Source organism: Anolis sagrei, chromosome 3, assembly GCF_037176765.1.
Source record: "Anolis sagrei isolate rAnoSag1 chromosome 3, rAnoSag1.mat, whole genome shotgun sequence".
In the NCBI taxonomy this organism is placed as follows: Eukaryota; Metazoa; Chordata; class Lepidosauria; order Squamata; family Dactyloidae; genus Anolis; species Anolis sagrei.
Window position 1 is genome coordinate 265,071,617 of NC_090023.1, and position 24,499 is coordinate 265,096,115.

Below are 24,499 nucleotides of genomic sequence, written 5' to 3' on the forward strand. Positions count from 1 at the left end.
TACTTCTTTCAGCTATTCGAAGTTTAGTAGGTGGGATGTTAGATCATGTTTCTTTCCATGATACCTGCTGGAAGACACCTGTGAAATGGAAAAGGAGATGTAAAATAATGAAAAGGGAAAGAAGCACCATTGAGATCAACTGATTTTTTCAACTCAAACTTTCATGGCCTTTATTCCTCCAGACCCTCTGATGGAGATAAGGTCAGGCCATTATGGATGTCAGGAATAGAAGTGGTGGGATAGAAGGCAGTCAGATACAAACACAGTTTGTGACGCCGCTTATAAGCACACAGAAAATTGTCAGTGGTGATACTGGTTTGCCAGGCTGGTTCTCAGACTTCTGCAGTGCAAAATGAAGGATTGGAATGAAGGATTGGAATATGGCCATTCTGTTGTTGGTGAAAGTGTGGGAACAAGAGAAGTGTCCAGCTATGTCCAATGGCATCTTCTGCCAAGTTCTAGTGTGGTTGCTGTTGACTGATGTCATTGGTCTGCTTCTGGCTATGGGGCATGAACCTACACTTTCCATCAGACACATAAAGAGTGTTTCCAGCTAGTGGTAGTGGAATATCACAGTCTTGAGAACTCTGGACATTTCAGAAAGACAAAGAGGTGTCATCTATATTCGTCAGTTAATCTGGGGTGGGTCTGGAGCAGAAATGCAGCACATGAAACCCAGTTGGAGTCCAGTTAGTCCAGCCAACATGGGCCTGCTGGACCATTATCTGGAATCAATGATAGTGGCAACTTGGGCACGATCCATCCCCACACTGATGAGCATAGGGGAAAAGGAATGGGAGTCATATACAAACTTCAAAATAGAAAATGAGTGTGTATGCCATTGACTTGGCATGTTGTAGGCAGTAATGAGGAAAGCCATAGAAAACTGGCCAGCTCCAAGTAGCCCCATTTGACAATGGATTGCTTTTTTCAGGGCCTTGGAATCTTTGTTGTCCTGCTGCCACCATCTACATTAGTGTTGTGCAAAACAATATTCTGGGCAATCAGTCCTATGGGCAGCAATATCACTGATCAATATTTGTTTTTTGCAGCCCTGTGCACACTAAGAACAGTTTCACTTATAGCATCTTGATTTCATATCAATTACAGTGGCCTCATTGTATAGAATCTTGGGACCTGTAGTCTGATTAGGTATTTCAAGTTCCTTGCTAGTGAGTACTAGGCTACAAATCCTCTGTATGATGCAGATAGGACAGTTAAAGTGGTACCAAATGTTTATAATTATATAGCTTGAAGAAGTCCACAAATTAAACTTTGTCAAACTACACAGCTGGATTTTGTAGTTTAGGGATTGTTAGAGTGGTCTAATATCCCATTAAATTAAATCAAATTAAATCCAGGATTCTGTAGGATGCAGCCTGGGTGCTTATAGTGGTATCAAAGTGTTAAGACTGTGGATTGTGAAAGAGACTTCAAACAAGCCCTATGAGGAGTGGCTTAAGGAGCTGGGAATGTTTAGCCTGAAGAAGAGAAGGCCGAGAGGGGATATGATAGCAATGTATAAATATGTGAGAGGAAGCCACAGGGAGGAGGGAGCAAGCTTGTTTTCTGCTTCCTTGGAGACTAGGACACAATGGAACAATGGCTTCAAACTACAAGAGAGGAGATTCCATCTGAAGATGAGGAAGAACTTCCTGACTGTGAGAGCCGTTCAGCAGTGGAACTCTCTGCCCCAGAGTGTGGTGGAGGCTCCTTCTTTGGAACCTTTTAAGCAGAGGCTGGATGGCCATCTGTCCGGGGTGATTTGAATGCAATATTCCTGCTTCTTAGCAGGGGGTTGGACTGGATGGCCCATGAGGTCTCTTCCAACTCTTTGATTCTATGATTTCTACAGCAATTCTGTTAGACTTGGTTTAATGACAGCAAAACTATGAGTGATATTTGCTTGGTTCTTTCACTCTTGAGACCCACTCAGACTGAAATAATGTGCACCTAATTAGCAGAACAATAAAAAGTAAAGAAACTCAGTTGATGTCAGCATTACTACCTGTGTGTACAGAGTGCATTCACATCAATAAAGGAGGTGAGAGCAAGCAACCATGAGGGTTGGAGAGTGGTGAGGAAAGAGGCAGGGAAAGCAGTCAAGTAATGTTGAATTACTGCCTTTGCTCCTTTGGCTCTCTGAAGTCTGGCAGGAATAGGCCTGTCATTGTGTTGTCGAAGGCTTTGGAATCACTCGGTTGCTGTAAGTTTTTTGGGTAGTATGGCCATGTTCCAGAAGCATTCTCTCCTGACGTTTCCCCCACATCTATGGCAGGCATCCTCAGAGGTTGTGAGGTCAGTTGGAAACTAGGAAAATGGGGTGGAAAGTCCAGGGTGGGAGAAGCTCTGCCATTGCTTGCTTGGCTGGATTTCTTTGTAGTGATTCAACTATGTCCTCTGCTCTTTTGTGTGTGCTCAGATGCCCCACATCTCCAAAGTCCCTCCTCTTCTGTCCCACACATTTACACAGAGTGTTTCATCCCCTCCCTTTTTGACCTGTCTCCTTTTCTTTAAAGAATGATTTAAAAACTTGTGTTTTTCTCCATTGTGCGCCAATATACTTGTCCTTGTGTGGCGTACTTTGATCTATGAAAGTGAATATGGGCTTAATTTGCAATTCTCATTACCGAGATATACATTTCCTGCTTTTGAATAGACTAACCATACATTTTGAATTCCTAGATCTTTCCCTGTTTCCTAGCTGGTCAGTCTTGCTTTGCTGCAATTCTTGGACAATGTAATTCTTGGACAGCATCAGGAGTAAGCATCCAAGTGCTCTGTCTTTGCGTGTACAAGCACACACACATGTACAATTTCAGCATGTAGGAGAGTCTTGTAAATTCTGATATTTTAGCTGCAACATTGTGGTCTTGTCTAATATAGGAAGTACTTACTTACTTATGCGATCCCTCATAGCCTGAGGATGATGGTCTTCCAAGTCTGGTGTCTTGGCAGTGGGTCCGTAGGTGACTGTGGAGCTCTAGTCTCAATCCGCATGTTCTCCTGCAGTGAGGACATCGGTTCCCAGGTGGAAAGTGGTCCCAGTCAAGTTGGTTTGATGTGCCTCATCTTGGTACATTTCTCCCTTTTGCCCTCCATTTGTGCCTCTTTGAATTCTGCACTGCTGGTCACAGCTGACTTCCACTTAGAGCACTCAAGGGCCAGGGCTTCCCACTTCTAGGTGTCTAAGCCATGGTTTTTAAGGTTGGTTTTAAGACCATCATGTCCACCAATGTTATGTTTCCCATTTTGAGTTGAGAGTAGAATAACTGCTTTGGGAGACGGTGATCGGGCATTCGGACAATGTGGCCAATCCAGTGGAGTTGATGACATAGGAGTATTGCTTCAATGCTGGTGGTTTTTGCTTCTTCCAGCACACTGACATTTGTTTTCCTGTCTTTCCAAGAGATTTGTGGGAGTTTTCAGAGGCAACAATGATGGAATTGTTCCAGGAGTTGAGTGTAGACAGTCCACGTTTCGCAAGCATATAGCAGAGTTGGAAGGACAATAGCTTTATAAACAAGCACCTTGGCCTCCCTACAGATGTCCTGATCCTCAAACACTTCATTCGGAAAAATGCTGCACTCGCAGAGCTCAGGTGGTGTTGTATTTCAGTGTCAATGTTGACTTTTGTCAAAAATATAGGAAGAGACCCATAGGGGAGATATCATGAGTCACGAATCCTACCAACACTACTCTGTATAGTGAAATAACAAAGGTCCACCACCTGCCTATCACTGTAAGTAATGTAAAGGTGAAACAGAATTTTTTAAAGATAAAATGACACTTCAGATTACAAAACCAATTAAAATACATTAAAAGCATGTGATTCAGAGTTTCAGGGTGTCTGACACAAGCACATTCTGTGGTGAATTTGCATTCTTGTGCTGAGTTATTTCTGTGGGTAGAGCACGGAGCCCTGCAAAGATGAGTATCTACACATGTGGGTGTTTGCAAGGGAAATCAAAGGGCACATGGAAACGCACAGGTCAAAGCAACATGGTGAGTCAAAAGGAGCACATTGGAATTGTTGTTGACCAAAGCAGAAAAAGATACAAATGGAACACCAACAACATATTATTCTAGATAATGGCACAAGGATGCAAACTCTGGTCTTCAGAGTTCCATGGCAAAGAGGAATCTGTCCATATGTAATATGTGACCAGATATACAAAATGGGAAATGGTATAAACTACACTAGACTTGCTTTTTGCACATTTTCATCTACATTGCCATATAATCCAGTTTCTGAATCCAGATTATCTACTGTGCTGTCGCACACTGAGCCTGAAATAATGTCTGTTTACAGGACGTGCCTTCTGTATGCCCAACGGGATGCCGGGGTGCCTCAGCTGAAGGGCCCCTTAGATTTCCCAACACAAAGTTCTGTTGAGGCTCAAAATAAGTTCAACAAAGTTCTCTATTTGGGCTTAAATCTTCAAACAAATGAATTAAATGCTTTATACCCTTGGAAAACCGGTAGCTTCCTCAATCTGCTATCAAGGGCAGGCAACTGGTGATAAACTGTTCCTTTCTTCCTTAGGGAAATCTTCTGACCCCTCCCTGGGCAATCTTTCTTTACCTTGCCGGCATGAGCCCCTACTCCCGGCTCCAAGCTGCTTTATGGACAGCCCGAGTGGTTCCTTACCAGACGAGGTTGCTGTAGATCTGCCAAGCCGAAAGGTGTCCTTTAGTTTTACTCCATGAAGGCTGTAGGAACTGTCCTGTTGCCCCAGCAAAGGCTGGCTGTATTCCCCCAGCAAAAGCTGTGGGACTATCCCTTTACTCCCCCAGCAGAGCTGTGAGTAGTGAAGCCTTTGTGCAGGTGGGATAGAGAAACCCACATGTCCTGCTGTTAGGCTCCAAACAATGAGACTGAACAAAAGTCCTCCTTTGCCTCCAAAACCCTGGGAAAGGGGCAGGTCTAAAGACTCTAACAATGATTGCCAGGTTGCCGGCCCTATGACTGCAACTTGGGGAGGCTACCTTATTGCAAAAAGCATGGCTTATAAAAATTCATACAAACTAGCAGTGCAAGAAAAAGAAATTCAAATCTCCTGGCACTGCTGTGCCAGCACAATCTACTTTGAACTAGATTATATGGCAGTGCAGACTCATATAATCCAGTTCAAAGCAGATAATCTGGATTGTATGCAATAGTATAGTATCCATAAATAGATGGGCAAATTCACTGCACCACAAAGACTTGCTTTCAGTGGGATGTTGCCATACCAGTTAAAAGTGGAAACCTAATGCTGTCATTGTATAGTGTGAATGACCCATATGTCAGTCTATGTTGGAGGAAGAGGGTATCATTTTTGTCTACTGCAGAAGAAGGAAGGAGGGAGTTACGATGGAAGGCTGCAATTTCCACATGATGGCTTTTATAGGATGATTTCCATGGGTTGTGCAGAATTTGCCATTAATTAATTGTGGACCTTTCTGGTTGATTGCATGTGGTTAAAATGGTTAGTGAGTGTGCTGAACAAGAGATGGAGTATAGGACTTGCTGAAAAGTGAAGATCCAAGCTTTCTATTCTTGTCTAGTGAACCAGAATGTGCACTACTTAAAAAAAAACCCTCTTTCTCCCTTCTCTGACTTCATCTGTGCTGCTATATCATCCAATTTCTGAATCCATATTATCTGCTTTGAACTGGATTATATGAGTTTACACTGCCATATAGTCTAGTTCAAAGCAGATCATCTGTAAGTTTAGATGCGGCCAGTGTAGACTAGGGGTCCATCTACACAGCCACATAATGCAGTTCAGTGCTGTTAAACTGCATTATATAGCCTGTGTAGACTAATATAATGCAACTTAACTCAATGTCCAATCTCGATAAAATAGTGAAGAGTAGAGACATCACACTGGCAACAAAGATCCGCATAGTCAAAGCCATGGTATTCCCTGTAGTAACCTACGGATGTGAGAGCTGGACCTTAGGGAAGGCTGAGCGAAGGAAGATCGATGCTTTTGAACTGTGGTGTTGAAGGAAAGTGCTGAGAGTGCCTTGGACTGCGAGAAGATCCAACCAGTCCATCCTCCAGGAAATAAAGCCCGGCTGTTCACTGGAGGGAAGGATATGAGAGACAAAGTTGAAGTACTTTGGCCACATCATGAGGAGACAGGAAAGCTTGGAGAAGACAATTATGCTGGGGAAAGTGGAAGGCAAAAGGAAGAGGGGCCGACCAAGGGCAAGATGGATGGATGGCATCCTTGAAGTGACTGGACTGACCTTGAAGGAGCTGGGGGTGGTGACGGCCGACAGGGAGCTCTGGCGTGGGCTGGTCCATGAGGTCACAAAGAGTCGGAGAGGACTGAACGAATGAACAACAAAACTCAATTGAACTGATTTATATGAGTTTCAGATTTCATAATATCGCAGTGTAGTTGGGGCCTTTGTCTCTCTCTATATAGCTATGCTGCAGAATAACTACATTCTGGCATTACTAATTGTCAGGGCTGAATGCTATGGAATTCTGGGAGTTGCAGTTGGGTGAGACACTAGCATTCTTTAGCAGAGAAGGCTAGATACCTTGTAAAACTACAATTCCCATTATTCCATAGTATTGAGTCATGGGAGTTAAAGTGATGGCACACTGCATTAATTCTACAGTATAGATGCATCCCTCTCTCAAGCTTGACAGAACAATCACTTCACTTTGTTTTAAGGACTGTCCTCACACACAAAGAAGATAACCCTAATTAAAATGAATCTAACACTCATGCTTCTTGGAAAATCCCCATGCAATTTAAATTGCTCTGGAGTGAGGGAACGGCAAAGATAAGAAGAAAGAGGAGGAGAAAAACATGTAGGTTGATGTTTTGCCTAGAAAATGAAGGCCGGAAGTATAAAGAAGATGACACGCATTCATAATGAATCCAAGTCAGTCTATTAATTTACTGTGGCAAAGAAGGTGTAGGAGATGCTGCTGCGATGTTGATAAACCTACGGAGGTGTGGGTGAATTCAGTATCTAAGGTGTAACAGGGACGGTGGATTTTGGTTCTTGTGGTGGTAGAAAAGATGGTGTCCCTTTGCATCCCATTGTTGCACTCCAGAACAGGAAAAGCTCTCTGCCTTTAAACACCACACCGTTGAGTAGGAAAACAATCCTTTTATTGAAGATAATTAAAAAGCAGTAAAGTAAAAAAGCACTTTAAAGAAATAGGTAAATCCAACTAGGTAAGAAGATAAGCAGGAACAAAGTAGTCCAGGGAAAATAGTCCAGCAAAGTCCATAAAAACAAAATCAAAACTTCCCAAACAAAATGCAAGAAATCAGGAAACATGAATCCAAGGCATGAATCATAGAATCCAAGAATCAAAACCATGAAACAAAAGGCACTTAAACATGAATTTTCCAAGCAGAGCTTCCATGAAACAAGGACAAGATCTTGACTTGATTCCAAATGATGCTTCATCTGACTACATATCCTGTACTTGGGACTTATCTGTTGCATCCCAGATCAGGAAACGAGACCATAAGATTAAATCCACCACACTGGAGTGTAGGAAAAACAATCCTTCTTTATTGATGAAAACTTGGTTACAAAAGAAAGGTAAATGCAAAGTCAAAAAGCCACAATAGAAACACAGCAGTCAGGAAAATCTCTGAACTTGAGCAAAATTCCAAAAACCACAGTACAAAAACCAGGAACCTGTTAGCATCTCACTAACCGTGTACTTGAAAACTAGAAGTCTCTGGGATTGCCGGCCATGGAACACAGGAATTCTGCCAAGGCACAGCCGCAGTCCAAAACGTTGCTTGATCTAACGAGACAACCGGGGGGAGGCCCCTTAAACCAAAGAAACTATTCCTTGAAACGCCCCTTGACTTTGAAGCCTGGGCCTGTCTCTCCTGTAATCTATTTGACCTTCGTAGAAACTGTGAATCACTCCTGTTTCTAGGTCCTCATTAAAAAACCCAGGTGTGATTTCTTCTGGAGAGCTATCACAGCTGGATTCCAAAACATTTTCACTGGGCTGTTTAGTTTCACTTTCCCCGCCACTGACCTCAGCATCAACAACAGTTTCAACACTATCAGGGAGAGAAACGTGTTCAGTGGCTTGTTCAGTTGGAAATACAATCAAAGAATCAGGTTCACACAGAGATTGGGGCTCAGGTTCTCACAGAGACTGGGCCCCAACACTATCTCCTCTTTAGCTATGTCTCTAGCGCTCAGAAATTGGTTTTGCTTTAGCTGAGAATCTCTTATCTTTTTTCTCATTAATTTCTATACCTGGTGCTGAGCTGTTTTCAAGCTCCAAATCATGGGAACTCTATGGTAGCAATTCGGGGAGCACACCATCATCCCCACAACCATGGGACATTCTCATGGGAAACTACACTTTGAACAGAGATCTCCTGGTCATTCTCTGCATCAGTATCATTGACCAAACCATTGCCATCTTGAAACTCATTGACATCACTCCCCACATCCAAAGCACCCTGATCCTGAAACACAATCGCAGGAATAGTACGTTCATATTGATGGAACCCCATTTGCAATTTCCACAATCCTTGTGCAACCAGTACAAGGTTGCACAGTCCTCCCCAGTACAGTCCTCCCCAGTTTGTACTCCCCAGTACAAACTTGGGAACCTACTCATAAACATAATGAGTGATAAGTAGTCAGCATGCCTCATTCACTTGATTTTCTGTTTGCGTGGCACGCTCTACCACAGTGCATCTTCAGACTTCTCAGAAAATCTGCTGAAGGTAGAAGGTCAGAACGTCTTCAATGAAGTTCTGGCTTTCTAGGTTATAGTGACCTGAAAGAAGACAGCAGTGCAATATCTCTGCATGATGGGGATGATCATCATAGTCATTGCTGGTAGTCTATCCAGTTATTCAGTTAATATGCATAACTGCTGAGTCTACATGGTCACAAACATTTGGAGCAACAATTATTGACTCCTGGCTGTCCTTATGGTGTTATTGTGCTTATTACAGTGAATATTGCAGGTTATCCTGGCATAAACTGGCTCTCTCCCTCCAGTTCCCATCTGGATTATATGGCAGTGTATATCCAGACCTTAACCCCTTCTACACTGCCATATAATCTAGATTATCAAAGCAGATAATTCACATTATTTATTTATCATATCAGGAATGAACCAAACAGTTGTATTGTATTTAAAAAACAACAACAAAAATAAACACAAAGTTTGCAAACTTGGCATTCTATTAAATGTCCTTTGATCAGTAGCTGGCCACTTGGAGTGCCTCTGGTGTTGCCTCAAGAAGGTCCTCCATTGTGCATGTGGCAGGGCTCAGGTTGCATTGCAGCAGGTGGTCAGTGGTTTGCACTTCTCCACACTCATATCTTATGGATGCCATTTTGTAACCCCATTTCTTAAGGTTGACTCTGCATATCGTGGTGTCAGAGTGCAGTCTGTTCAGCGCCCTCCAAGTCGCCTAGTTTTCTGTGTGCCCAGGAGGGAGTCTCTCATTTGGTATCAGCCATTGATTTAGGTTCTGGGTTTGAGCCTGCCACTTTTGGACTCTCACTTGCTGAGGTGTTCCAGCAAGTGTCTGTAGATCTTAGAAAACTATTTCTTGATTTAAGTTGTTGGCGTGGTGGCTGATACCCAAACAGGAGATGGGCCGAAGATGTCACTGCCTTGGTCCTTTAAGTATTGGCTGCTACTTCCTGGTGGATGTCAGGTGGTGCAATACCGGCTAAACTGTGTAATTTCTCCACTATCTGCTTTGAACTGGATTATATGAGTCTACACTGGAGCCCCCGGTGGCGCAGTGGGTTAAAGCACTGGGCTGCTGAGCTTGTTGATCGAAAGGTTGCAGGTTCGATTCCGGGGAGTGGCGTGAGCTTCCGCTGTCAGCCCTAGCTTCTGCCAACCTAGCAGTTCGAAAACATGCAAATGTGAGTAAATCAATAGGTACCACTCCGGCGGGAAGGTAACGGCGTTCCACGCAGTCATGCCGGCCACATGACCTTGGAGGTGTCTACGGACAACACTGGCTCTTCGGCTTAGAAATGGAGATGAGCACCACACCCCAGAATCAGACATGACTGGACTTTACCTTTTTTTACACTGTCATATAATCCAGTTCGAAACAGAAAAAGATTTTGTATGGCAGTGTAGAAGTGACCCTAGAGGAAGTTGTAGGATGTTTTGAAGTTTGCTTGAAACTCAGGAGTATCTCTTAGCTTCAGGGTAGTTTGGACAGCTGGATCAGGTCCCATATGGGAGACCACCACCATCGCCCTTTCCTCGCAGTGGTGGGCACAAGGGAAAGGAGACTGTTTCCACGTTGTCAGTGTCAGCATTCCCAGCAAGCCACACAGCTCTGGTCATAATGAACATCATATTCAGATATCAACAAAGTCATCTGCGTGAACAAGGAGGGGAAAACACACACTCCTTCTTCTTGGTTGCATGGGTACATCTGATGATGTCAGAACAGGGGGGAAATGGGGACAGGAGCTCACATAGAGTTTAGTGGCCAACTGAGAGCAGCAATGACAATATGGAAAATGAAGACCAATGTGGTCTCGGCCTGCCTGAACTGTGTAGATACCAACTTGGTGCTTTAGTGGGTTTCCCAGAGTGCATGTGGCTACCTTTGGGCCAGTCTGGAGCATTTCTATCCTGGATGGACCACATAGTTAATGGGCCTAAATAATCTATCTTGGCTTAAATTGTCCACAGTACATCTTAACGGCCAATAATCAGGTCAAGTGAAGGAGAACTGTCAATATGGCAACTGGGTCAAAAGAATGATGCCAGTGAGTGAAATTATGATATTCAGAACTAGGATCCCTGTCAGAAATCCATGTTGCAGCATTGATTGTAGTTGTAGGGAGTTTGAAGTGTAATTTTCCTTGAGTCTTTATCATTCAGTGCAGGTCACTGAAGGCTGGATCTACACTACCCTATAAAATCCAGATTATCTGCTTTGAACAGGATTATATGGCAGTGTAGATGAGGCCCTTCCACATGTGGGACAAATAAATGGGGCAAAAAAATAGTGGCATCTTAAGGAGAGTTCAGACATGGAACTGGCAGTCTCGGTAAATGCTCCCTCAGTGACCTGACAGGTTCAGTTGCACAGGATTTTAGAAATCCGCAAGATGGATGCGGGACATCCTTTAAAAAAAAACTTTTTATTGACTCTCCAAGATGGGCTAGAGCTCAGAAGTGTTGATGTGGATATTTGAAGCAGATTTCTTATCATTATCTCTCCTCACCCTCCTGTTGCCTTTACTTTTTCCCTCCTGAACCCTATTTCCCTTTAGGGTCACTTGCTTTCCATTCTGGTGCCCATTGTGTAAATTCAAGCTACAGAGAGTTCTTGTGGGAATTGCTTTCCATTTGTGCTTCCATTTAGCCACCCGTTTGTCTGTGAGTCCATTTGTTTACAGCCAGATTAGCTGTTGCAGGATTTTAAAATGTACACATGTGCTGGAGCAGTCCATTCCAGGGTATATAAATGAAATAACATGTTCTCCTTGATTGCAGGGTATACAGTGATGCAAATATGCGTATTTTTCAGCCAAAATTTGATTTTTTTTCTTCAGAGGCATTTCTTCCCTGTTCATTGAGCTCTGTCTTTGAAGTATATATTTAACACATTAATAATATTTTATTGCATTTCTATTCATTTCATTACCCCCCCCCCCTCCCATCTCTACAATTTCTTATAATTACTTCTTCTCCTTTCCTTTTGGATTTTAAGTTCATCTTTTTAATAGTGCTGTGTGGCTTGGCTGTCCACACCCGTTCTGTTTACCGAGAAATGCCTGAAATTGGGAGGGGGTGCTGTTTTCATGCTGGTAAGATTCAATACATTGGCATCAATGGGGAAACTTTAGAGGCTTGTTTCTCTATCGTTTTTAGGATGAAACTTGCCTCACTTGTAGGCCACATTTACAACTGTAAGCCTGCCAAACTTCAGAATGTTTCACCAGTCCAATTATTTTTTTTTGAAATGTTTTAAGTTTTTACCATAACATTTTTTTAAAAAACCCACAAGAGGGGGTTCTGGGAATTAAAGTTGAGGACAATGGACACAGTAAACCAGGCCTCTGATTGTCTGAGAAAGAAACTTGAGAAGCACACAGAGAGAAAAACCTCAACTCCCATCATGCTGCAGAAGGGAGTGCAGAGGCTCCTCTAATGCTTGTGCTGCACAATGTGCTGCTGGGAAAGCGAGTTCCCAGTGGGCCCTCTCTAGAGGAGAAGCCTAAGGAAGCCCCTATTACTGCATATACATGTATTTGACTAAGTTTCTGTGGGATCGCCTCTTGTATGTGTATGTGTTAAGGGAACAGTTGCCAGTTGAAACCGAACTATCCGAGACCTACTTGCTTTTCGGAAAGCCTGTAAAACCTTTCTCTTCCGACAAGCTTTCGATGGGTGAATAACTCGGGACTATGTCTGTTCTTGTTTTATTGTATTTTAAAGTTTATTGTATTGTTTTAATCTACTGCTGAAACCACTCCGAGCCAAATTGGGAGTAGCGGTATACAAGTCAAATAAAAAAATAAAATAAAAACAGCTAGTCAATCACAATTCATAACTGGGTAAATGGGAACAATCAAGGACAACAAGCTTGAACCACTCCCTGAATGGGGTATAACTTGGGGAAACTTTGTAATGTATTATGGGACTTACTGAATCGCTTGCTTCAGAACTTACTCGGAGTAAGTTCCTGGCTGAGAGCCTACTATGCTTGTCTCCTCACACCATTGACTGAAGAAGAAATCTCCAAAGAAGATGCATGAATTTAATGCAAAGAACTTTATGCGAGTTTGTTGCTCCAGATGGGGTCAGGAAGTAATGGAGAAGCCTGCCAGGGAAGAAAGAAGAGTGGGAGCTGCCACTGCCAGGCACCCACTCTTGCCTGATTTGTGAGCCTGCCCACATGCCATGGCCCTTGCCTCAGGTAGAGTGCCGCTCAGCCCCCTTGCCCTCATTCGTCTAAAGATCTGACTGTCACGATCTGTTTCTTGTTGAGTCTTCAGCTATCACTCGTCTGGTCTGTTTTCAGAGGTCAGGTAGCCAAATCAATGAATTTCCCTGAATCCAGTATTGTGAAATTGTATCATGCACATCTCTACTTTATAACAATTTTTTTTCAGCTGTTAATGTAGCCACCCTCACTTTTATCTCAGTTTCTTCCACATTTTAGGGCCTGTGTAGAAAGGCCCTGTGTTTACACTGCCATATAATCCAGTTCAAAGCAGATAATTTTATATGGCAGTGTAGATGGGGCCTTTGTTAGGCTCCTACCCATCCTGCGATCAAAATCACGGATGAAAAAGCCAAGAGTGTTAGGTCAAAGAAAGAACCCCGCAGTCTTCTACTTGAGACCTCCTTCCAGTTTGAAGCACTGCTCTGACACTAGTTCCTTGATGATGTTTTCCCAATTAATTATGGAGTAATCAAATGGAAACATTAGATGGTGTTTCAATCTATGGTATTCCATATTTAGTCTCTTTGCTAATGCTTTGCTGAAATAGAGAAAAATGACATTTATCTTTATGTTTTCTACCAATGACAGTTCACTCAGAAATATGGAAATTTTGCCACGATATGGATAGGACCTTTTCCCATCGTAATTCTGTCTGGATTCCAAATAGTAAAAGAAGGCCTGATCAACCATTCGGAAACGCTAGCTGACCGACCAGTGACCTATTTTGTTTTACATGCCTTTAATAGAAAGGGTAAGTGCCTTAAAATAAAAATGTTTAGGCCTCTGTGTTGCTATGCAAAAAACCAAAATAAAACAAAACTTACCATAACAAAACAAAAACATCTGTGGAAATGCCTTCTTTTAGGCAACCTTTAAGGCCCCTCCTACACTGCCATATAAAATCCAGATTATCTGCTTTGAACTGGATTATATGGAAGTGTAGATTCATATAATCCAGTTCAAAGCAGATAATCTGGATTATATGGCAGTGTAGAAGAGGCCAGGATCTTTCCCCCTTCTTTTATCTGGCCACCCTAAATGCAAATGTTGCCGATATTTTAAAAGAATCGGGTAACTCAACTGCACATTTTATCTCATGCTAAAAATCGATGTTATGACTAAAAAAAATAAATGTTATGAGCCTCTTGTGATAATGGCCCCATCTATGGCCTTAGGTCAGTGGTTCTCAACCTGGGGGTCAGGACCCCTAGAGGGGTCGCAAGGGGGTGTCGGAGGGGTCGCCAAAGACCCTCACAGACAGTATTTTCTGTTGGTCATGGGAGTTCTGTGTGGGAAATTTGGCCTAATTCTATTTTTGGTGGGCGTCAGAATGCTCTTTGGTTGTAGGTGAACTATAAATCCCAGCAACTACAACACCCAAATGTCAAGGTCTATTTTCCCCGAACTTCAAAAGTGTTCACATATTGAATATTCGTACCAAGTTTGATCCAGATCCATCATTGTTTGAGTCCACAGTGCTCTCTGGATGTAGGTGAACTACAACTCCAAAATCCAAGGTCAATGCCCACCAAACCCAGTATTTTCTGTTGGTCATGGGAGTTCTGTGTGCCAAGTTTGGTCCAATTCCATCGTTGGTGGAGTTCAGCATGCTCTTTGAATGTAGGTGAACTATAAATCCCCAGCAACTACAACTCCCAAATGACAAAATCAATCCTCCTATCCCAACCCCTCCAGTATTCAAATTTGGGCATATTGGGTATTTGTGCCAAATTTGGTCCAGTGAATGAGAATACATCCTGCATATCAGATATTTACATAACAATTCATAACAGTAGCAAAATTACAATTATGAAGTAGCAATGAAAATAATGTAATGGCTGGGGGTCAACACAACATGAGGAACTATATTAAGGGGTCACAGCATTAGAAACGTTGAGAACCACTGCCTTAGGTCATTCTTATAGAAGACTGTGGAAAGAGTTGAAAAAGAGCTGGTTTTCTAGAAGGAAGCTGTCCTTGGCCCAGCCTTCTGGATGGAGAGAGACACAGCTTTCCCTCCCCTCTTGCCTGATGATTAAGAATAGTTCTATGCCGCATGATGCACAACTTCTGAATGCCACTCACATGATGTATACACATCTTTTAAGGCATGTGTTTGCATCATGAAGAAAACAGAGTACCCTTATCTTGGACACCCAACCCTATTGGATTGCAGGCAGATACACATTGGTGTTTAAAGATATATAGTAATATAGGCGTGGACATAGCTAAACATTAAATCTGTGTCACCGGAATTACTCAATTAATGTCACAGCAGATTCTTAACAGCAATCGCTATCTGTAGAGCTGCCCAGAGACTGAACGTCTGGGTGCCACTGCCAAATGCAGGAGTTCCTGTGAGCATCTGATTCATGGTTTCCATTAGCCCCCATACAGAGATGGTTAACACCCTCTGAGTGGAGAATGAAATGTATTATATAGCCCAGTCCTGAATGTCTGCCTGTCTGCTTCTTCTCTAAAAAGTATACTCCGGTATAAAAGGCAGAGGACTCTACCACACCAAACTGCTATTCTGCAATTTGATGCCACTACATATGTTCTGTCGCGTGCTGGGCCTGTAAAGAATTGTCTTTAAATCAGGACATGCGACCTTTGCCTAGCGGGAAGCCAGGGGTCCCAAAGAGAAGTTCTCAGAGGTTTTCCACCACAAATGATCGTTAGATGGCTTGTGAAGTATAACAAAGTATTTTATTAATGAACAATCAAACAGAAACTTCTCTTGTCTTCGGAAAGTTAAACAAATTATTCCAGGCTTTTATGCAATTGGTGGCTTTCTAAACTTGCCCACGAAGGACAGGCAACTGTCTTCAATAACTTCTTCTTTACTTTAAAGGAAAGTCCCCTTTTAACTTCTCCCAGGCTGATTGTAATCTAACCCTTACTGATGTGGGCTCCGCTACTGGGTCGAACTGCTTATCGAACGCCGAGTGGACCTACCAGTAAAGGCTTAGATGTTCTCCAGCTGGAGTTCTTTGGTCTTTAGGGCTGTTTCCCTGGAAATCTTTGGAGTCTCTTAAGACTGTTCTCCCCCCGGAAGGTCTTGGATGCTCTTAAGGCTGTTTCCCCCTGGAAAGTCTTAAGGGTTGAAGCTTTTGTACAGGGGAAGCTTGCACACTTCCTGTACATTAGCTTTCCTTGCTGAGACTAACTAAAAAATGGCTCCCTTCCCTTCCCAATTGCCCTGAGCAAGGGACGGAACCAAACTTAATGATGATGGACAGGTGACTTGCCCTATGACTGCAAGCAAAGGAGAGTCTGCAGAGTCCCTGAAACCTTGGACTGCAAGCAAACATTTAATACAAAGCAAATAAAATTGGAGCTCCTGGTACAGCCATTCCAGAACAACATATAATACAGCAATATAATAACAATTAAAACAATAAGTAAAACATCAATTAAAACAGTAAAAATCAGTATTAATAGCCGTAACATCATTCCAGTCACTTCCATATCCAATTCCATGTCCAAAGTGCTATCTATGTCTGCTGTCCAAAAGCCTGGCCCCAGAACCACGACTTCAATTTCTTCCTAAATGACAGGAGGGATGGAGCTGATCTTACCTCAGTAGGAAGCGAGTTCCACAGGTGGGGGGACACAGCTGAGAAGGCCCTGTCTCTCGTCCCCACCAGACGTATTGGTGATGCTGGCAGGAGCAAGAGCAGGGCCTCCCCGGATGATTTTAAACTGTGAGGCAGGATGTAGAGGGACAAGTAAGCTGGACCAGAACTGTATAGGGCTTTATAGGTCAACCCACTGTTTCATAGAATTCATAGAATCAAAGAGTTGGAAGCGACCTCATGGGCCATCCAGTCCAACCCCATTCTGCCTAGAAGCAGGAATATTGCATTCAAAGCACCCCTGACAGATGGCCATCCAGCCTCTGTTTAAAAGTTTCTTAAACTGTGGGTCCCAACTCCAAATGGGGCAACACTAAACATTTTACGAATGCCCCCTAGTGGTTATTTAAGACATTTACATGAATCTGTGGTTCAGTGTTTACTTTGTAGAAGATGCTTTGGCTGTACGTAATAACAAGGAAAATCAGCCTGTTTAGCAAGTCATGCAAATGCTGGTTTATTATCAGTAAATGTTTGATATGTGTATAACTTGTGCACCAGTTGACCTTGGGAAGTCAGATGTGGCCATGGTGGTCCACGCTCTCATCACATCTAGGTTACCGCAACATGCTCTACATGGGGTTGCCTTTGAAGACTGCTTGGAAGTTTCAAATAGTCCAATGAGAAGCAGCCAGGTTAATAACTGGAGTGCTGTGCAGGGAGCATACAACTCCCTTGTTACGCCAGCTCCACTGGCTGCCAGTTTGCTACTGGGCGCAATTCAAAGTGCTGGTTTTGGCCTATAAAGCCCTAAATGGCCCTGGCCCAATTTATCTGTACGAACGCATCTCCCCCTATGAACCATTGTGGAGATTAAGACCTTCTGGAGAGGCCCTGCTCTTCATCCCACCACTTTCTAAGGTATGACTGGGAGTGATGAAAGAGAGGGCCTTCTCAGTGATTGCCCCTCAGCTATGGAACTCCCTTCCTAATGAGATTAGGTCAGCCCCCTCCCTCTTGCCCTTTAAAAAGATGATAAAAACGTGGTTGTGGGACTGAGCCTTTGGAACTGTGAATTGAGACAGCGATAGGAACTCTTACTATGCCGACCAGATTCAATATGGTTGTCTGAGACAGCTTTAAACAGAGGATTTTAAAATCAAGATAAGTGATTTTAATGTTTTTGTATGTGTATAGTCTATTATGTTTCAGAATTGAATGTTTGCTGTTTATATGTCGTGCTTTGCCTTGAGTCCCCATCAGGATGAGAAGGGTGGAATATAAATGTTTTAAATAAATGATAAATTATATATCAAAAACTACTGGGGGAATTAACACCAAATTTGGACACAATACACCTAGCAACTCAATGTATGTCCTTCACTTATAAAACACTGAAAAACACAGCAGATCGGACTTAAAAATCCCCAAAAAGCTAAATGACAATACGGAAAAAAAGAAAGAGGGAGGGAATGGGAGAAAAGGAAGAAAGAAAAGAAAAGAAAGAGGGAGGGAAGGAAAGTAAGAAAAAAGAAAGGAAAGGGAGAAGGAAGCATGGAAGCAAAGGGGGAAGGAAGGAGAGTTAGAGAAGGAAAGAAGGAAAAAGGAAGGAAAGAGCAAAAGGAAGGGGGGAAGATGTAGAGAAAGAGGGAGGGAAGGAAAGAGAGAAAAGGGAAAGAGAGACAGAAGAAGAGAAAGAAAAAGGGGAAAGGAAGGAAAGAGAGAACGAAGGAAGAAGAGAAGGAAAGACGGGAAGGAAGGAAGGAAAGAGGGAGGGAAGGAAGGAGGGAAAGAAGGAAAGAAAGAGGAAAGGTTGGCCACAGCACCGCGTGGAGGGTACAGCTAGTATACATACACACACACACACAAACCCCAGAAGAGAGAGGTGGATGGTTGTGGGGGAGAGAACTGATAGAAAGATGTGGTGTTATGTGATAGGGACTATCATGGTGACAGTCTAGCTAAAATGTCAGTTTGTCTGCTTCATATGATAAAATTCTTAGTATTCTAGATAGAATCTTCATCAACCTTGCACTTGTAAAGCTTTGGAAGAATCTATGACTTTCAGTTGGTTAGTATTGGTATTGGCTGGGAAGTAGCAGTCAATAAGGAAAGGACCAAGGATATCATCCAGCACGCCAATGCCTTAAATCAAGAAATAGTTTTCTAAGACCTACAGAGATACTCTCAGGGACACCTCAGCAAATGAGAGTCCAAAAGTGGCAGGCTCAAATCCAGAACCTCAATCCATGGCTGATACCAAATAAGAGAATCCATCCTGGGCACACAGAAGACTGGGCAACTTGGAAGGCACTGAACAGACTGCACTCTGGGACCACGAGACGCAGAGCCAATTTTAAGAAATAGGGCTACAAAGTGGAGTCCACAACATGCAAGTGTGGAGAAGAGCAAACCACAGGCCACCTATTACCATGCAGTCTGAGCCCTGCCACATGCACATTGGAGGACCTTCTTATAGCACCACCAGAGGCACTCCAGGTGGACAGCTACTGGTCAAAGGACATTTAATATAATGCCATAGTAAAAAACAATGGCAATTTATAGTGACCCTTGCAGCAGACCCACTCAAACAGAAGCAGGTGGTCCATGCTCTGGTTACATCTCGAATAGACTACTGCAACACACTCTACATGGGGTTGCCTCTGAAGACTGTCCGGAAGCTCCATCTAGTCCAACGCTCAGCAGCCAGGTTGCTCATGGGAGTGGGGTACAGGGAGTGCACAACATCCCTGTTACACGTGCTCCACTGGCTGCCAATTAGCTTCCGAGCACAATTCAAAGTGCTGGTTTTAACCTACAAAACCCTATATGACTCTGGCCTGGTTTACTGTCAAACGTATCTTTCCCCATAAACCATCAAGGACTTTAAGATTTTCAGGAGAGGCCCTGCTCTTGGTCCCATCACCTTCGCAGGTGTATTTGGTGGGGACGAGAAACACGGCCTTCTCTGTGGTGACCCCTCGGCTATGGAACTCTCTCGGTGAGATTAGGTCTGCCCCCTCTCTCCTGTCCTTCAGGAAGCAGCTAAAATCTTGGCTTTGGAGTCAGGCATTTGCAGATTGATGAATGACCCAATATAGAGTTATTTGACCACAACGTTCTGGACTGAGTTGGATGTTGTTTTTAACGTGATGAATTGTTTTATATGTATTTTAGAACTTATTTATTGTATATTGTTTTATTACATTATTTATTGTATAGCATCGAATTTTGCTGTTAGCCGTTCTGAGTCCCTCCATGGAGGTAGAAAAGAACGGGAATTAAAAGTTCTAATTAAATAAATTAAATAAATTAAATAAATTAAAACGTTGGTTAGTCTGGAGCTGAATGCCAAGAAACTTTTTCTGTACTGGAAGCCTAACATTTTGGCAAAGATATTAACAAGCAGTGATTTTTTTCATTGTTTCTTCTTGATTGTTGCAGGCATTGGATTCGCAAACGGTCATGGCTGGAAACAACAGAGACGATTTGGCATAATCACTATGAGGAATCTGGGCCTGGGGAAGAAAGGAATGGAGTTCCAAATTGAAGAAGAGGCCCGCCGGCTTGTGGAGACCTTTTCACAAACAGGTGGTATGTTAGATGTTTACGCTGGTATAACACTCCTGATGAATGTTGAGTCCCACTTGTATTTTAATATTAAACATTTCCAGCCAGTCACAGTTGTATCTCTGACTCCACATGAATCTCAAACATTGGCATTAACAAGGAAAGTAGAATAATACTAAGAGATCTGCCTACCAATTCATTTACAGGGCAGCCATTTGATCCTTCACTGTTCATCAGCAATGCCATCTCCAGTTTGATAAGCACCGTGAGCTTTGGATACAGATTTTCCCATGAAGATGAAATGTTTCGGAAACTGATGGAAAGCATTGATTCCTTGGCACAATTTGGAGTCTCCTTCTCTCATGCTGTGAGTCATCTCTCCATTTTTTTGTTTTTTGCTAAGAAGGAAAGTGTCACTATTCCAGAATCACATAGTTGGTTTTAGGAATGCCTACATTCAAGGCATCCCCAAGTAAAGTTTATGTGCCCAAGTAGACACCCATCCAGTGTTAGCATTTGGATATCCTTCAGGGAAAATGTACACATTTATATGTAGTCTAGCCGTCTCCTACCACACATTGCTGTGGCCCAGTCTGGTGATCTGGAAAATAAAGTAATGAGAAAGTGTTGGTTTATAAAAGATGTAATTTCTTTATGCTTGTGGGTAAACAGTTTTTCTTGTTGTTTCTTTGTCAGTGTTGATGTAGAGATTGCCTACTCTGGGACATGCAACATATAACTGTCCTTCTTTAGGGGCCCCTTTCAAATCTATGATATTATATCTGTCGCATACATATGTGTGTGTGTGTGAATCATATCAGATCTATCTATCTATATCTATAATCCCCAGGATTTCTTTGTCAGGAGGGCTTTGATTATGTTTTCTTGCCCTGCTGAAAGGAGTTGGACCGGATGGCCTTAAGGCAGCATTTCTCAACCTGTTGTTTATAAAACTTTGAAAATTCCCCAAAAACCTGTGGATAAGTGAAACATTCTGAAACTCGATGGGCTAACAGTGGTAAATGTGTTCTACTATTGTAGCAAGTTTCAACCCAATAGCTGTAAAATGAGCTAGAAAAGAGCCTCTGAAGCTTCCCTACTTGCACAATTCCTATAATGAAAAAAGTAATGACATTTTGTTATTACTGTTGTTAGAGTAATGAAATTTTCACTAACAACACTTTAGAAACATCTTAGAAAGAAAACACCAGTGCCCTCTAATTTTGTAATGAGTTTTGAAACATTATTTTGATTGATCACACAGCCCTAATATTTATCTAAAAATAAGAAGAGAAAGGAGACAAATTAGAAGTGTGTAAACTGTACTTCTGTCCACAAGTACTGCCTGGTATCCAGGAGCTACTCTGAAGAATCCCCACAACAGTTCTGCAGACATAATCTCAAAAATAATTCAGATCATGACAAAAGGTTAGGCAGATATACCCTATTACCATATAATTGGGCAGATATGTTCTGTTACTATGACACTAACAGAGCTTTCTTTTGTCTTAATGGGTAGCTATACACCACTTTCCCTTGGATCATGAAGTATCTCCCAGGGCTTCACCAACGGACACTATCCTGTGTGAAAATGGCACTTTCATTTGCAAAAGAGGAGATACAGAAGCACAAGGAAAACCAGGACCTGCATGATCCCCAGGATTTTATTGATTACTATCTACTTCAAATGGAAAAAGTAAGTTTCCAGAATTATCTCATGAGATCTGTCTGCTATCTTATCTGCTTTGAACTGGATTATATGACGTGTAGACAGATAATCAAATTCAAAGCAGATAATGTGGATGATCTGCTTTGACAATCTGGATTATATGGCAGTGTAGAAGGAGCCTGAATCTACACTGCCATATTTTTGCAGCTGATAGGAGAGATAATACCAAGAGCAATACTTTGTGGAGGCAGAAAAGTATGTTTTATTTTCAGCTGAGACTCTGGTGTGGAATCTCCTCCAAAAGCAAACCAGAGTGAGTATAAAGGCATTGCCTTTCCTTTTTATACATCTTCAAATGCAGGCAAACAAAGAAACATGCTTCTACATACGTTAACATCATCACTACATCACCTTAAGCATCATAGAAGTACAAAATTATATCTTTCTACGTGCACAAGGCATGTCTCAGCATTCAGCTTACAGCAAGTTAGAGATACTAGGATTCGGCTTACACAGATCCATCAAGGGGCCTATTTTGACCTGTTAGGAGGGAGGGAAAGAAACTTTTTAGAAGTAAGAAGGTATGACCTGTACTAAGTTGCACCAGACCTCTGGAATGTATAGATAACAGTCCCCCCTTCTCCTCCCCCTTTCAACACGGAATTCCTTCAGCATCCTTTTATCCTGTCAGCTTTCCAATACAGAGATAATCTTATTTTTCTACACTTCAGTGCTTCTAATGTGCATAAAATATATGTATAAATATCTATTATTTCCAATATTTCCACATTAATACAGTCCAGCTTCTGAATTTGGATTATCTGCTTTGAACTGGAATATGAATCTATGCTGCTTTATAATCCAGTTCAAAGCAGAGAATCTGGATTAACAAACTGGATTATATGGCAGTGTAGATGGGGCCTCAGATAGCCCACTTTATCCAAATTCCAAGGGTTGCTGTTCCACAGTGTTCCATATTTTCTGTTATCAACAACAGAGTAAGGATGATCCCAACTCTACCTTCAGTGAAGACAACCTGGCCCAATGCATTACTGAACTCTTCATTGCTGGGACAGAGACCACCTCCAGTACTCTGCAATGGGCACTGCTCCTGATGGTCGCTTATCCTGATATCCAAGGTAAGAAAGACCTGTCTGGTGGAATCAAGAGCTTCTCTTGTTCCCTGCAGGAAAGATGGTTTTTAAAGTAATATTTTGCAATTCTTCCATGTTAGTGGATGATACTTGTTTGTTCTTATCTGAAAACCAACTAAACTCAAGAAATCCAGAAAGTACCCCAAACAATCTCTGGCTGGAGTTATCGTTTTCAGATGCTTAATTGAAGTGGTTAAGTCTTCAGAAGTGAGAAGTGAGACAGAAATTGAACTGTTGTGTTATTTTTTCGAATTCCTTAATCGTGAAAAGAACGCTTCTGCACTCTTTCTCCTTGCTTTATGATTAGATGGCCCAAAGAGTGACCAGTGCATGATTGATTGCTGCTTTTTGCCTGAAATACCCACAGGGCCATATTTACAGAACAGGAAATGATGGGATCAAGCAAAGACCTGTCCTCCCAACCAGACAAATGAGAGAAAGACATGCTCGTTGGCCAGAAAAGCCATGAAATGATGTTTAGCTGTTAGAGATAAGGTGAACTATAAACCATTGTTCTAAAAGATGCCCAGTTCCATCCTATGAAAGATAGCCTGGCACTCACATGCATGTGCACCCTGATACGTTTCCCTTTTACGAAAGGCTGAATAAACCCTACCCTTGATCCTAGAACCAGCTGGTCATCGTTGCTTTCTGAAGCTGTTCATTCTGGCCTGAGGATAATAACTCTCAGTCCCCGAAAACACAAGAAAATACTTGTTTTAGGATCCCCATAAGGCGGAAATGATTTGGAGGCACACAACAATTTCAACTAGTTTTGTATCCCACCACTGACTATTTCATCCTTATGTGTGAAACTGAATCATTGCAGGTGTTTTCTCTCTACTGCAGTAGCAAACAAATATTCCTTCACAACACTCTCCCTGCAAACTAGTGGGTTTTTTTTTTTGGTGCAAACCACCCACAGATATATAAACCCTTTTCCCTAGTTCCAACAGACCTCACTACCTCTGAGGATGCTTGCCATAGATGCAGGAGAAACGTCAGGAGAGAATGCTTCTAGAACATGGCCATATAGCCCGAAAAAACCTACAACAACCCACTCAAATTTTATTTATAGGTAAAGATAAAGGTTTCCCCTGACATTAAGTCTAGTCATGCCCAACTCTGGGGGGTTGTGCTCATCTCAATTTCTAAGCCGAAGAGCAGGCATTGCCCATTGTTGTTGTTGTTCATTCGTTCAGTCACTTCTGACTCTTCGTGACTTCATGGACCAGTCCACGCCAGAGCTCCCTGTTGGCCATCACCACCCCCAGCTCCTTCAAGGTCAAGCCAGTCACTTCAAGGATACCATCCATCCATCTTGCCCTTTCCTTTGGAGTTTTTTTGGTAAAGGAAAACTTAACATCCCTATTACTGTCACCTCCTGGTGTCTTTAGATAAAGGCTTACAAAACTTGATAGAAAAAAAAAACACTAGGAAAATCAAAATGACCCCACTAAACTGTAAAATCAAATGCCAATGAGCAGATAATACATCAGACTACAAATTACAGTTGCAAAGACAATTGTCTAAATCGCTACAGAATCTTCTTTCTCAGATAGGAAATTAAGAAACTCCTCT

At 42.4% G+C, this 24,499-nt stretch overlaps 1 protein-coding gene across 1 annotated transcript in view; it reads left to right on the plus strand.

Annotated features, from left to right (window-relative positions):
* Positions 1–24,499, plus strand: part of LOC132770413 (cytochrome P450 2J2-like) — a 40,361-nt gene that overhangs the window by 234 nt on the left and 15,628 nt on the right. Inside the window, exons 2-6 of the mRNA XM_067466103.1 lie at positions 13,536–13,698; positions 19,970–20,119; positions 20,302–20,462; positions 21,615–21,791; positions 22,762–22,903. Coding sequence (XP_067322204.1) covers positions 13,536–13,698; positions 19,970–20,119; positions 20,302–20,462; positions 21,615–21,791; positions 22,762–22,903 — 793 coding nt within the window. The remainder of the gene's footprint in view (positions 1–13,535; positions 13,699–19,969; positions 20,120–20,301; positions 20,463–21,614; positions 21,792–22,761; positions 22,904–24,499) is intronic.